This window comes from Syngnathus leptorhynchus, chromosome 21 (assembly GCF_054491065.1).
Source record: "Syngnathus leptorhynchus isolate UIUO chromosome 21, UIUO_Slep, whole genome shotgun sequence".
NCBI lineage: Eukaryota > Metazoa > Chordata > Actinopteri > Syngnathiformes > Syngnathidae > Syngnathus > Syngnathus leptorhynchus.
The window spans coordinates 6894989-6910438 of NC_141215.1; the positions used below are offsets into that span (position 1 = coordinate 6894989).

The following is a 15450-nucleotide window of genomic DNA, read 5'->3' on the forward strand; positions in this document are numbered from 1 at the left end:
TATTCACAGAGATTGTTTGTCATTGTTCCGCTACGGGGAATACGCCGCGGCACCTTGACGGAAGGAAGCTTGGACACGTTTTGCTTGGACACATGTGACGTGTGTTTTTTTGATTTTGTGGAGTTGAAGAGGCGCGAAAACCGAGGTGCCAACAATACGTTGCTTTACCTCGTTAACACCCTGCTTGATCAATTTCTGCATTCCCGGCGATCGATTAACTGCATATACAACTACTACATTTGAGACACACGCACACACACACAAACGTACACACACACTTTCGTGTCGCACAAGCTCGCACTTGTGTGCAAAAATAGCTTCCACCTGAAAATGGAGCACGGTAGTAAAGAGGAATAGTTTCTGCAGCCGAATTGCAAAAAGAAAAAAAGAAAAAGCTCTCACCGCGCCATCAATATTTGAATAATAGCGCGCACGTTTTCAAATCGGGTTAGGCTTTGAAAGTAGCCACGACGTGGTGGCCTACTTGATGCGGAAGAACTCCCATTTCAAATCTGCACAACTTTTTTCTGCTTGCTAGTGGACGAGCGACGTCGCTAGCATAGATAGCATCAATATCCGACTGGGCGTGAATCACGAAGGAGTGGTCTGACGCACGTTGGGCTGCATTTCTACCGCCTTGGCTCTGACAGTGATGTTGATGGACTGATTGCGCTGAGCTGAGCTGAGCTGAGCTGAGCGCGGTGTACAAGTGGAGCGTTGGGAGGGCGCCGCGCTCAATTGCGCGTCACGCTGCGTCTTCCCGCTTGGCTACGGGGCATCTGGGGGTGACGGGAGGCCTGGCAAAGTAAGCCGCTTTTTTTTTTTTTTTTTGCCGGAGCTGTCCAAGTAACTTTGCATCTTCGAACTACTGGAACGGTTGTCAAAGTGTAAATTAGGCGCTCAGCAAAAATAATGAGTCATCTCCTCCTTCTTGATTTATCGTCGACACGTTTGATCGGTGTTAGGCCCGAGGAAAAAAAAGAATTTGTCCCAGGACCTAAAAAGTTGACTTTAAAATATATCTGTGTGTTTGTCCTTCGCTCGAATCCATATTGTATCATTTTGGACGACTTATTTGTTTTGGGAATTCCTCAATGCACGAAGCCGGTGACACGATAATTAGCCTCTTCTGGCTCGTGAGGTGGGTGGGGGGGGGAAATCAATGTGACGCTCTGCACAGTCATTACCGGCGAAATGGAGCAGCCCTGTTTAGATGTCGATTTCCGATACCGACTTTGTGTCTTTGCGCAGGAAAGAGGCGGAAATGCCTTTTGTCCCGGCAACAAAAGATGCCAGGTGATGTGTAACTTGTTTGAATGCTGCATTGTGACGCCATAGTGATCATCGTGTCTGCCAACGCTACTTTGTATGAGTCAATGGTCCACTTGCAACTTTTTCAACCATTTGAGTTGTAGTACAAATTGTTATCAGTCTCATTTGTCAGCCTTTTTGTGACCTCTCCGTCCTAGATAGCGAGCGTCTAATGATGCGCCCGTCCGCCGCCTGTGGCGCAAACACAGTCGAGACGAGTCACTGGTCCGTCCTGCCACTTGAGACTTTGCCGTGATTTGGAGTCGGGCTGCCAGATCCAATTGGGAATGGGGTTTTTGATTTGATTGTTTTGTCACTCGCCTTCAAGGCTCGACTGGAACCGTCGAGTTTTGAGTGTGGCCAGCTCGTGCTGACCTGTGAAAATTCAGTCTAGCTTGATGATTATTTCTCTCAGCATTGAGAAACAAAGCTCGACTTCTCGACGCTGAATGGCATCAAAACAAGACAGGGAGCGGGGAAACTCGCTTCACTTCCGTTGTCGGCACAGTAGACTGCGGCGCTGCCGAGCTTTGGCTGGATGAGTTCAATTAAAAAAAGGCCCCGCAGCGAGATCATAATGAGAAGTGAGCGTGGTCGCGGTGGCAGCTTGGGCACAACATTAGCAAAGGATCTGGAAGTGTGCTTTTTCTGCATCGCTCACTTCAGTGACATTGCCAAGTTGCGCTAGCAAATTGCTACCGTGGGATAACATTGAACGCGGCGCATCCTAAGCATCTTTTCCCGCGATGACCACCCGGGGAGCGGCGCCTTTTTTATAGCCGCTCGTCCGGCTTCACCGCGATAAGAGTATTATTGTCGCCACGGCAACCGCACTGCGACGCGCTCGCCCTTCATCATACCTGGCTGAGACTTTTACTCGCTCGCCATCCTCCTCCTGTTAGGTGAGTGAAATTTTACCCCTGAGTGACCCCTAAGGTGACACTCCACTCATTTTTATAGCTCAGAGCAGGGATTGTGGACCGGTGGTCCGCGGCCCTCTGGTGGTCCGTGGCGGTATTGCAGGTGGTCCTCGAAATTGGAAATGGAAAAATAATTGTCTCATTTTTCAAAATTAAATGGCTCTATTATTCAGACTTGATTTGTTTTCCAGCTAATTTTGTGATGTCAAATGGAGCCGAGATGCCTGAACTGTCCGCTGCTCGGCTCGTGTTAAATTCATGGCATGCAAATAAGAGGAATAAAGTCGTATCCCGGTTTTGAGGATTATCTTTCTTGTCCAATTATCCAAAGGAGCCAAAGGGGAGGCCCGACGGAAGGATGTCAGATGACTTTGCAAAGCCCTTACGCGACCTTGTTTTGACCACGATCGATGATGACGTTTGGGTGCCGATGCGCTTTTAAGCCCTTCGGCCAAGTGTCAATGATAGCCTTAAGCTTTTAGGAGCCCAGCCAAGATGGAAGGCGGTGGAATTAAATGTTCCTCCGTCCTCGGAATCCTGCCCTTCGGCTTCTCTCCGAATTCCGAAGCCTCCGTGGAGACTTGTACTAAACGTGTCCGCGGAGTCTCCAGTTTGGCTCGGATGCGTTTATCTTTGGACACTTTCCTTCTGTAGTGGTGCCGTGGAGCTCTTCAGAAAGAATCTTAAGATGCCAACGCGACAGGCAGTAGAAAGCGATGTAGTACCCTGGCTGGTAGACAGGGGGCGCTTGTGCATCTGGGATGCTGGAGGAGACGATTCTCCCAGCGTGATGGTCTTGCGCCGCCGGAGCATCATCAGCGGTGGCTCTCCCTCACTTTCTCTGCTCGCCGCTTCCCCTTCACTCCTTTTCCACGCTCTCCCGTTTTGTGGAGCCAAGGCATACAAGGCAGAGTGAGCTGGTGCGAGGCGGGCAGGGGAAGGGGGGGGGGGGGCGTTCCGGTCCTCGCGACTCCATTGCAGCGAGCGGAGATTGAGTTGGGTGACGGGCGAATCCCAGCGGGAGAGAACCGCCGTCGCCTTCCCGCCAGAGGAGATAACTCGCCATGGGAAACCTGTGGCGAGAAGGACGCTGACCACGGAAGGAAGCGAGGTGCTGTCTAACTGTGTCGTCTTAACGTGCGTGTGATTATCTTTTTGTTGTTGTTGTCGTCCCTTTCCCTCAGCATCCCCGGCTCGTCTTTCTCATGCAAATGCAAATGTAGTCGTCGGTGTGCCGTTGGCTTTGACCGAGACGCAGATGCGCTCCTTAATTCATTCGAATGGCGCAAATGAGTTGGGCTCTGACGGACGAGCGCATGTGTGCGTGTCTACGCCGGTCTTGCAATTATTTCCTGCTCAATATGAATGGAAACTTCCCAACTAGGTTACTCGGAAGAATATCTATATTTTTTTTTGCTCACCGTGGATGTCGTGGTGAAGAAGATGGGGCCGTCTGAAGATTGGTTGTATTTGCGTCGAGACTTGCCTTGCGGAATCCCACAAGTCACGTCAGTCACGCACGCCCCCCCCCCCCCCCCCCTCCTTCTTCATTTTAAATGTGATTATACGGCTGCGTGGCAGGGAAGATGGATGTCGTATTTGTCAGGGGAACCCAAGAGGGGTCAAGTTGATGCTTGTTTTAGCGCCCCCTCCCCTATCTTCTTCCTCTCGGCTCCCCCTTTGGGATTTGCTGTGGCCTTCCATCTCTCTAATCCCCTACCTTCATTCTTCTATCGCCCACCACCTTCACTTTATTTTTTTTCCCGCATGCTGAGCCAGCGAGATGAACCGGTTCCTTGCAAAAATCCATTCACGGAACTCGCGGTGGGGACGCGTTGGGCTCGGCGGGTGATTTATACGCCGAGGTTCTGGCTGCACGTGCTCCAATTAGCACCTCTGAAAGTTGGCTATCGTTTATCGGACAACAGAGCAGAAGAGTCGCCCTAGTCACCTTTGGCGGCCATTTTGGGGCCACTGTAATATTTCGACTTTTCACCACCATGTGATTGTGTTGATGTGCCAGGCGGCGTGATCAACAAGGACCTGTGCCGCTACCTCAACCTGCGCTTCCAGAAAGGCTCGGTGGACCACGAGCTGCAGCAGATCATCCGGGACAACCTCTACCTGCGCACCATTCCCTGTGAGTCCATTTTTTAACTCTGTTTTTTGAAGCCCGAAAAGTCTCCAGAGTTGTCATGTTTCTTGGCCAACACGTGCTCAAAGGTCAGCCGTGCATTATTTTGTTGAAACTCCCAAAAGCTAGTGTCTGCTGAGCTGCACCTTTTATTGGGTGTCTGTTCAAGTCTGAAGTGGCGGGGAGGTCGCCCGAGGGTTGATTTGGACTCTGGAATCTCAAGCTTCTGTCTGGCGCTAATTTGCCGCATTAGCTGCACGGCGAGTCGACGGTTTAGTGGTGGAAATGAAAAGTTCGGATTTGATGCGTTCCCTCTTGAAGGGGCTCGACGGTTGCAGCTCGTCCGTGGCATTAAGGCCGACGGTCGGCGTTCCCTCGCAACGCCAGGAAGCCAGATCCTTTTTTTGTTTGCGGAGGAAGCATCATTTCCCCGGAAGAACAAATTGGAGGACAAATACAGGGAGAGCGAGACAATAAGTCAATGGAGCGCACGGCAAAAAGGCTGCTTAAACAGCGCCCTAATGAGACGTTGCTCCACAATGGGATGGATGGAGGGAGGGAGGGACGGACGGACGCACGCACGCAAGAGAGGAGGTTGCGTAGCGCGAGCAAATTGATGCCAATTGCTTTTCTGCAATTTGGAATATCATGTTCGACTCCGACGGCGCAAAAAGTCGAGGAGAAAATGGACGGCGGCTCTCTTCATAATAGCTTTGGCATCAAAGCATGACCCAAATGCACTTGTGCTTCCAAATGAAGAAACTGGACGTAGCCCATCTTGGTATTTGATATCTCCCATGCTTTGTTGTCACTCTTTTGTCTAATGGTAACAGCTCTGGGGAATTGAAAAGCGGATTTGAGGTTTAGCCCTCCCTTTTCCATTCCTTTGCGTGTTGTCTGTATTTTTGCTATCGGAGATTAATGACAAAGCTGGCAAATCGTATCGCTTGCCAAGCTGGCGCCAAATGTTTGCTACGGGCAAAAATCATCCGTCAGCGCCACTTTTTTGCGACTTGTCGTCGGTGGCGATGAAAAAGATAACATTAGACGACGCTTATCTCCAAACGGACTCCTGTTGATGAGATGTGTGAGATAAACCTCCAGGCTTGAAAGAGAATAATCATCGGGCAACCATCTGAAGCGCGCAATTTCAACATTGAGTGGAAAGTAGAGACGGGGTTTTTTTTTTAAGGGGGGGGGGGGGAGTTGGCTGACAGGCAAGAGATTCGCAGCTTCACATACTAATAGAGCAACTTGGACTGAGTGAGTAGCTGGGAAGGGGGGGGGGGTAAGCCCGGGGCCTGCGCTTTAGACAAATTGCCTGGTTGAAATCCAAGGTCAGAGCGTTAATAGCCCGAGCCGTTGTGAAATCGGGCCTATCGTTGAGTAATTCGCCGAGATTTGATGTAAGCGATAGACAGCGGGGGGTGCGACTTGTGGACTTGAGAGCAAAAGTCACGTCAGAGGCCGATTGCATACGTCTGTTGATTTTTTTTTTTTGCTGCAGCAAACAAATAAGAGAACTTTTAAATGTCACACGGATCCCGACGAATCTCTCAAGATATGAGTCTGATCTTTCTTAGCCCCAAGCAATTGAATTGGGGGGGTGGCGTCCCAATACTTTTAACAATCTCGTTTTACGGGTTGGAATGCGAGTTAACGCATGGTTTGATTCTCTTTGTGAGTTTGTTTTGATAGCCGGGCTAGCGAGACTGTTTCCTAATGAGATGGAGCGTATGTTCCATCTGTCCACGCGCACGTTATCGGTTTGATCAGCGTCGAGTCTGGCGGCGGACGGGCGGGCGAGAAGAGAGAAACACACGCGTTGCCTTTTTCGCCGCTCCCTTCGTGACAAACCGACCGCAACAGTTTTGCCCGTGGCCTTCTTTGTTTAGTTTTGATAGCAAATCAAATAATTAGTGGGATAGTAAGAAGGCTAACAGCCCCCGCCCCATTTGGTGGAGCAATCCTGGAACCTTAAGTGACAAATGATATTTATGGATGCAACAAAGGGTTATTGGGATCATAAAGATGCCTTTAATCAAAAGCTCAATTTCTGTCATGCATTTAATCTGTCCCCTTTCTCTTCTCTCGCTCATTGGAGGCATGGCGCCGGTTTCCATGGCAACCCTTTTCCTCTCCCCGCCTGCGTCAAAGGCTCGGCTGCTAAAACTCACATCTTTTTCCCCCCCCCTTCTCCTCCACAGTCGCCCCCCCCCCCCCCCCCCCTTTACCTGTCAGTCCGGCGTCTTCGCACTTTGGGACCCAAATAAGGTGGAGTGGAAAGCAATTAACGGCAACGTCCCTGTAAACACAAAGCACGGAGTTCGGTTGCTGACCTTTTCGGAAATTACCCGTCCGTCAACGGCTGCGAGGAGGCGGTTAGGATCTCGCCAATCGCTCCGGACGAAATCGTGTCAATCGGCAGTCGGCCCTCTTTCCGGACGTCTGGCCACTGCAGTCGCTCCGATTATCCTTCTTCAAGATCATTTCTGAGAAAAATTGAATTGAAAAAATCGGGGTCGTTTTTCGGGAAAATCTGGACTAGCGATCCAATTGTTAGCAATTAGCATTGTAGCTTTTCTCCTAACGATTCACCCTAAATGAGGCCAAACTCGGCGTCGCAAAGCTGCCAGTACCTCACGGGAATGTTTAATGAACTTCCATATGTGCCATTCTGGACTGGAGCCCAGTCGTGACAGTTTTGGATGGCCCGTCTAGGAGGGCTTTCTCTAAAATTCTGGCTGGTGCGTCGTCGCGAGCGGAGCGGAGAGGACAGAGCGAGATGCTTGATGCGCTCCACAGAGCAGCTTCCGAGGACCAGCCGACGAGCGCCGGCTTTAATATTCATGGCCAGAGACTGGACTCTTTTACCCAAAAGGGCGTTTTGATTCTGGCCAACAGTCCCTCCCTCTGAAGTGTTCTCACACACACACACACACACGCTTCTATATTTATACGCGCTCCGTTAACAGGGATATAATTAGTCATTGGGAGCATAGTAATTACACGAGCTGTCGTGTAAACACCTTAATTGTATTTCTGACCCATATCTCACTTCTAATTGGAGGAAGCCTTGCATGTTTAGCATCCATTTTGTCAAAAGGCAAACTGATTTCCTGCTCGGTCTCATCCATGAGAGATGATTTATTTATCGGTAGCGTCGGAATTGCGTTTCAGGGGCCACAAGGGCGGATGAAAATAGCGTTTGCGGTGAATTTCAAGTGCTTGTTCTGATTGATGGTGGGATTATTATTATTTTTTTTTTCCTTTCCAAAGCGCTAAGAATGAAATAAAACATCAGCCGCCTCCTCCCGGTGCTTGGGAATGACACACCACGGTCCAAGAAAGAAGGAGGCTCCCCGGGGTCCCGGTCCTCGGAGGCGGCCTCACTGTCACACTTGTATCGGCTTAGCAGCGTTGGCCATGTTAATTACCGACGCTCCGTGAGGAATTGGCGGTAAAGCGGTTTGGCAAAGCCCTTTCCATCCTCAAAAGTGGCTGAAGAAACAATTTGATCAGATGAATTTACAAAACATTCTTTCCGGTTGTTTCAATTGTCATCGCGGCCCCATCGAAAAGGTCACCGCCATCTTCTTTGCTAACTTCATTTTGTTTTTTGGGCTTCCGCAGCAGCTTGTTTGGGCAGGAAAACACTTTCAGTCTCAAATCGTGCTCGGAGTGTCGACGACGGACGCCCGCAACGTCGGGAAAAGAAAAAAAAAAAAACAACCTCCCAGCCGCTTTGGCCTGATTTGCTCCGTCCTAGCCTCAGAATATCCAAGCAATTATTTATCTTGCGAGATTGAAATCTTTGTATGCGCCGCGCTCTACTTCTTGGAGAAGTGCGGCTGTCGGGGCCGCCAATGTGTTTGACCAAGCCGCTAATGAAATTTTCCATTGCTATGTCAGTTAGCATGTAGAGATCGATCACGCTAGTCATCGGCGATGCGTTGCGTAACACGAGCTCTCTTGGATATTTAGATCCTAACCCGCCTGCGTTTCAGCCGGGCTCCCGTGGGGCTGATTAAAGTTTCAGCTCATCTTCAAAAGACGCCGACGTCGTGCCGTATACAGTAGCGGGAGTCGTCTCGTCTTGCCAGCTGTTGTCATTTGAAAAGAAGGAAAATCCATATTTTCGAAGAAATTGTCTTTTTTTCTGCTTGAGGAATTTACGACTCTACGGATTAGGGTCAGTGAAGAAAAAAAAAAAGGGGGGGGTGACAGGAATTTCTCACAATTCTGACTTTAAAGTCAGAATTGTGAGAAGAAAGTCAGAATTCCCACATTAAAATCAGAATTCTGGCTTGAAAGTCAGAATTAGCTTCGACCCATGGTATTTGGCTTCATTTGAGCTAAGGATTAAAACCCGACGCTACAAACGCAAGCGCGGGTGAGATTCGAGACAAGCCGTCATCTCCGCACGATGACATCTGCGGGGAATTGACGAGAGCCAATCAGGAGGCAATTATGCCGATGAATGGGATTATCGTTAGCGCCTCTTGGCGGAAGCCAGCAACAATACCCGCTGTTCTCATTCAGCAAAGTGGCTGCTCCTTGCTATTTGTGTGGCCAAGAGAGTTTTGTTTTGAACCTCAAGGCTTTTGAATCATCAATAAGTGCCTGCAGGCTTTTTTTTTTTTTTTTTTTTTCCCCCTCTGCAAGCCGTGTGACTTTGCCGAACCTGAAAGCCTTTCAAAGTGGTTTTGATGTGCTCGGCGGCGGAAAGTCTGCGTCGTCCTTGTACGCTACAACATAAACAGCAACAAAAGTTTTCATTCATTATTTGAACTTATTGGCAACAACGACGTAGTGGCTCATTTATTAGGCCACGCCCCCGACCCACAGATACTATTTTTGTACATAAATGTATTCAGAGTGCAAATTTTCTTGATCAAAAACACAAAACAAACAAAAAAAGGATAGAACTGGCAAGCCGTGGTCCCGACCAGTTAGCGCATAGCCTGCGGCGGCGTGCAGCGTAAGCATACCTGAACCCAAGCGTGTGTTGTGTACGCTGTGTTTAACTGCGGGGCATATTTATAATTCACGCTTACAAGAGAGACGGACAGCTCGGGTAGACTCGGGCCCGATTCTGATCGGCCATAACGCTCCGGCTCGCCGCATGACTCAACCCGGTTCATTTGGGTCCTCCGGACATTTGACTCGTCAGATCTCACCGGAGTGTAAGGAAAGGCCTGCAGCTGGCAAATTAAGAGGATGAGATTCGGGCCACAGACTCCATAGACGCCATCCGTCCGTTATCGAGGCTGCGATCCAGTGGTGTCGCTACTAAGATGAAAATCCCCCAAATCGTCGTCATCTCGCTCGCACCCCCGTCCAAAGGTTATTTTTAGAACGGACGAAGCAAATAGGTCAAGGCTGTTGGTGCAATAATCACAATCATTCCTCCGCCTATGAAAAGATTCAGGTTCTGTCAAGACGGGAAATTTGTGACTCCGGTGCGATTACAATCAAAAGAACTTTCTGGTAGCCACCAAAATGGAAGATTTTGGACTGAACAGAAAGTTTCTCAGCCCGGTGACTTTGCGAGGTTGCGCTCTGTCCTGGGATGGCGTTGGGCAGAATGTTGACATTCTTGAGCCCTGGAAGAAGAAGGCGGCGGCACACAATAGGGGGGTTTTGTTTGAACTCCCTGCTCATGAATGTTGACATTTTCAGCAAAATGCAAAGCGGGCTGCCGAGTCAAGCAATTCATTTGGCCATCAAAGGCATTTCACCAAAACACCGGTTTCAAACTAAAAAGTAGAGAAAAGAAGACTTGACTGCAAATAGTTTTGTCTTTGTGACGGTGACGCTCGAGGTAAATGTCTTTGCTTGAGTTGGCAAGCGTAAAGATCGTTTTCTTTCGTAACAAATGCGCGGAGGTTTTTTTCTTTTTCCCGTCATTGACCCCGCCGTGTGCTTTTCTCTGCCGCCGTCCGACACTCGGGCCCAATTGGCTTGAATGTCACCGTTGCTTCCTTTTGACATTTGTGCTCAAAGGCGATTTTCTCACTTGATGCCGAGCCCGCTGTTGACAAAAGTGAAATGCGGCGGTAAAATCGCCCCCCCCCCCCCCCCCCCCCCAACCCTCTTGCCGGCTGACATTAGTATTCGGTGGCGGTCGCTTCCTGACACTATGTTCCTTCACGCCTCTCCCAGAGGATTTCCGACTCACCCTTCTCCGCGCGGTTCTCGTCCTCGCCGCCACTCGAATTTCCTCTGCGGCTTAGCTTTATTTTGCATCGCCATGGAGACGGACGGACGGCCGCGATGTTGCTCGCCCGCGTTGCTGTTAAAGGCGATTCAAACCTGCATTTAGCAATGGCATTTAGCGACTTGCTAACGGCGCAGCTAGTCGTCATGTTTTTGATGTCAACAAAGCGCAATTTGATTTCAACTGGAATGGAAATGTCCAGTGGACTGAATTTTTTTCTTTCTTTTCTTTGCAATGTACTTTCCAATACTTTGTAGCTTAATTGCAACTTTTTGGGGTCATATTGTCTCTTTTTTTTTTTTTTTTCCTCTCTCCTTCCTCTCATCAAGTCCTCTTAGTAGATATTTTTCCTTGCCGGAGTATTTTGCGCCTTAGTTGAAAGGAAATGATCAAGGATCCCAATCGCATCAAGGCAAAGCGTGTTTTTTCCACGCTTGTAAATAATTGAGACGTCGGGACGTTTAAAGCCAAGCCGCAAAATCAAATGGTCACAACTTGCCGGCTTTCAAATCCGTGCTCATGTCCGCCTTCAATGTCAATTTAGGACAGATGAGTCGCCTTGCCTCTAAGGGAATCCTGAGATTTTTTAGTTGTTGATTTACCATGTTTACTTGGACTTCATAGCGCGAAAGCGCCGCTTTCCTCTCGTCTGGTGCTGGAGTGAAGCATCCGTTTGAATGGCAGCAATGTTTCAAGGTTTGTTTGGACCACCGGGTCCTCCGGCGGAGTGTTTATGCGCCGCCCGCCTGGAGACAAATAAAAGGCAGCGCGCCATGAAAATTGTCCTCAGTCTGCTTTGTGTCTCGCCGCTTTCAGATCAAACCTTGTTTTATACGCCGTCGGTCGAGGCACTTTGTCAGCGGCAAGCGGCGCGCCGTATAATATCCCGTCGTCTCTAATGTTAGCAACGCCGAGGAATCGGCGCATAATCGGCTCTTTGGAGGCACGCCGTTAATTCAGCCCCAACCGGTTTGCGGTCGAAAGGAGGAACAGGAGTGCGGAACCGATGTCCACGCTCGGTCGGTTTCTTCTTTTGAAAAGTGCAACGTCAGCGCTTTGTCTTCTTTTAGGGAATGTTTAGAAGGACCTTTGAAGGCAAATCAATGAGCGGGCTGAACCTGAAGCTTTTATTCTTCGAAGTCCAAGTTGTGGAAAACATCCCCTAGCTGAGGTCGAAACAATCGATGGCGTCTTCCAGATCAGTACTCCCTAGCCGTCGGTGGTCGGGGAAGAAAAAAGCCCAGTGAGTCAAAACTTCTTCGGAAAGAGGCCAAAGGCCGAACCATGAGAGTCAAAAAGTCTAACGACCGAATTTTGATGACTGCAACTTTCAAGGACTCTGCCTTGCCTGTCAGACAGTGACCCCTAGTGGCGTCTCACCTCTCTGCGTAGTGTCGGGTGATTCATCAGCGACGTGTTTGCACACAGCGCCGTGACGTGCCGCCCGTCCTCCTCGCCAAGGTCCGGCGGCTCTGCCAACAGTCATGTGTCAAATCAACAGTTGGAGGCGCCGACTCGCCGGCGGACTCGTCAGAGTCTTTTTGAAGTGAAAATCAACTGGCCTCGGCGTGGTACTCTCCAGGAAAAACCTTCAGGATGCTTGACGAGCGGCGTGTTTATCATGTTTCCAAATTGTAGGTCATCGGCGAAAAGCTTGTGAAAGTGCTACGAGTAGTTGGAGGTCCAGTATCTGTACACTGGCGCTAGCTAGCTGACTAGCTAACCAAGAGGTTCGGTATCTGTTTCTGTACAGTAGCGCTAGCTAGCTAACGAGGCCAGCGTATGGTAGATATCTGTTTGTTTCGCGATCTGTATCCGACGTTAGCTTCCTTCTTGATTCATTCATTCTCTTAAATGCTACGTCAATGACATTGCTGCGCAGCCCATCTGAAATGTTGTTTTCGTCCGACGTTAGATGTCACGGCGATAAAAGGCAGTTCCAAAGTCGCCAATGAATGGCTTGCTAATGTATGGCATTGAAATGACAAGCGCAATGTTTACCTGCCAGCTCGCTCTCATTTTCAACCACTTTGGCCAAATCGCTACTTTGGGAAGCTATTGTGTCGTGGGAAAAGGGGACCCAAAAAAAAAAAAAAAAAACGCTCCATCAAGCTCTCATCGGCCGCTATCTGATTTCTACCATCAGCCCGACAGAAAGCAAGCGCAAATGTCGCAATGAGCTAATGCAAAAGAAAATAGAAAAAGCCGAACCCGCTCGGCCCGTCTGAACGGGAAGCGCTCCGAGGAAATCCACTTTGGGTTAAACGCTGTCCAAATGTTCTCCCGCATCCCGACGACACGCTCTGATTGCAGCCGGGACGGCGGCGTTTAGTCCTGCCGCCCCCGGCCCTGCTCCAATTCGTCTCCGGGCGGCCGGGGAGAGAAAAGGTCCTTCCAAATGTCAAGCAGTTCGTGCTGCTGCGAAAATGCATGTCGAGCTTCATCGCCGCTCAGCGCAGAGTCGGCATTGGCCTCGATTATGTCTCTTGACAACTGAATCCACTTCTTCCTAACACCCTCTGACTTGCGCTCATTTTTTTTTTCTCCCCCCACCACTTCTTTGGCCGCAACGTTCCGTTGAACTTTCTTGGAGAAGAGTTTAGCTTTTGCCGCAATGGGAATATTTTGGATTGAAGTAGGCAGCCGGCCGAACAAGTCGAGCAGTACAATAATGTGGCAAAAATGATTCACTTTTTAATATATTTATATTCAAATTTTTTCATTGCAATATGCCGTATATTGCAGAGAGCATTTTCTCCTCATTAAAAACACATTACAACATTTTTTTTTGGAGAGCCTGGAACACATTCCATTAATTTCATTGGGGGGGGATTACATTCCACGCCATACTTTAGTCTGAAGGGACTTTTGGAAAGCAGGTGAGCCGTGTCTTCCAAATGAGCGTCGTCACCAAGCCAAAACAAGCTCGCTTGTTCAAATATTTAGAAGATAGCATCTTTCAAGGAGCCAAAACGTTATTAAGACGCTAGATGATTAGTTTTTTGTCCGGTCGAGCGAAAGCGAGTCATCAGCTCACGGGGCTTTGGGCTCTAATTAACGTACCGAGGCGTCCGCCCTTCCCCGATCACGAGGTCCCAGAGTCCCAGAGGCAATAACGGCGGCAAGTTGACGCCGTCCTCGCAGGTCAACGCGAGCGAGCCCCGTGCCGGACGCATTCGGCGCTCGCTAATGGAGTCGCCGCGAGCGGCTCGTTAGCAAAGTCGTCCCAGACTGCGGCGACCTCTGGCAAGGTTTAAAAAAACATTATCGGGCAGCAGGTAGCGGACGGGTCGAGGGTAGCTATTTGGTACGGGACGCCAAATGTCTTGATGGGCCGTTTTGGACGCTCCGCTGAGCCGCAATTACCGTGAAGACAGAACGGGGGGGGGGGGGGGGGTGGACCCCGGAGGCAGATAAAGTCATATTAGCGAATTAAGCTAATCCGTCGCCGGCGCGAGTAGGGACGACGACATCTGGAGTTAGTGGCGGTTAACTGGTGGCTGGTCGCGGCCTGAGCTTGTTAGCAAATCTGAGAGTCCAAGAGAACACGAGCACTAGAAGTCGAAACGGATTCAAAACCCCCCAAAAAAAACACTAGCCAGAGGCTGAGCTGCACTGTTTGTTTACCGAATGGAAAATTGGAATCCACGTCGCGTTTGTGCCCTAACGATAAGCCAACAAGCAAAACGTGGGCCGCCTGGCCTCAAATGTCAGGCCGTGGTTAAAATGCCTCGAATGTCAGGCCGCCGTGAAAATGGAATTAAGCCGTCAATATGCTCCCCAAGGTCGTTAATTTACCAGCCTGTTATGACGCCCAGCTTGCGTTATTCCTCATCATTCCTCTGAAGGTCACCGCGCCACTTGTGTTGTGGGTCCCTTCACAAATGCTCGGCGGTTATGTAACGTCACGTCGAGCGACTGCAAATGGCGCTGGAGATTTGAAGGGAACCCTAACGTGTAAACTCCGCTTGTCCTAGATTTTGCCACGGAAGTGCGTAACTGATTGACACCTGTTTGATTGTCGACAATCTTTTCCGAGGAAGGAGCCAAGAGAGCAACTTGTGCTTTTTCATCCGACTGGTAATGACTCACGCCGTATCACTCGCCCAGGCGTTAATATTGGGCGGATTATCTCGCATCACGCCCCCCCCCCTCCTTCCCCATCCAGGACAGGGAATTTTGTGTCTGCAAAAAAAAAAAAATCATTTCCTACTAGGATTTATTTTCTCCTGGATTTTTGCTCCGGTTCCTGTTGTCGTTGAAGGATGCGGCGCTCTGAGGGTCGGCGATAAGTGGCTTCGCTCGGCTTCTCGCTGGCTTGATAGGTGAACACTAAGCTGAGCTGCGGGGCTGCGCGGTTATCTGCTTGTGCCGCGAGTGCATACGAGTGCGCCAATGCACTCCTTTTGGAGGATTGAAATGTAACGAGCAATGAGCGAGCGGTGGTGACGCTCTGCGAGCTCTCACAGGAGGTGCAAATTGGACAAAAGTACAAAAGAGAAATAATAAAGCATAGTTAGCATTTTAGCCGTTAGATGCTAGTGTTTTTTTGAAAGCAATGAAAAGATGGCCACCTTTGCACGCGTTATACCCATTAGCGCGCGCTAACGCGCTAATGCAAGTGGGCGAGGTAGAACAGTTAAATGATGAAGGTACGTCGTGCGTGACCCCCCCCCCCCCCCCGCACACTTTTGTTGCCCTCTGGTGTGTCGTCGGCACACGGAATTCAAATGTAATCAAGTGTATTTAATTAAGCGGCCGGCAGATGGTGGCACGGGCGATTTCACGCCGCCTTATGTTTCACGCTCGACATCACAACGCAGCGGGAATGCGGACGGCTGTGTGAATGTGACTTTCGAGTCCGT

The 15450-nt window shown here is 49.7% G+C and overlaps 1 protein-coding gene across 6 annotated transcripts in view; it reads left to right on the top strand.

Moving 5' to 3' along the window:
* Positions 1–15450, top strand: part of magi2a (membrane associated guanylate kinase, WW and PDZ domain containing 2a) — a 36545-nt gene that overhangs the window by 4949 nt on the left and 16146 nt on the right. For all 6 annotated transcript variants that reach the window (XM_085901916.1, XM_085901917.1, XM_085901918.1 and 3 more), the window contains exon 2: positions 4255–4371. In XM_085901916.1, the coding sequence (XP_085758042.1) occupies positions 4255–4371 (117 nt within the window). The remainder of the gene's footprint in view (positions 1–4254; positions 4372–15450) is intronic.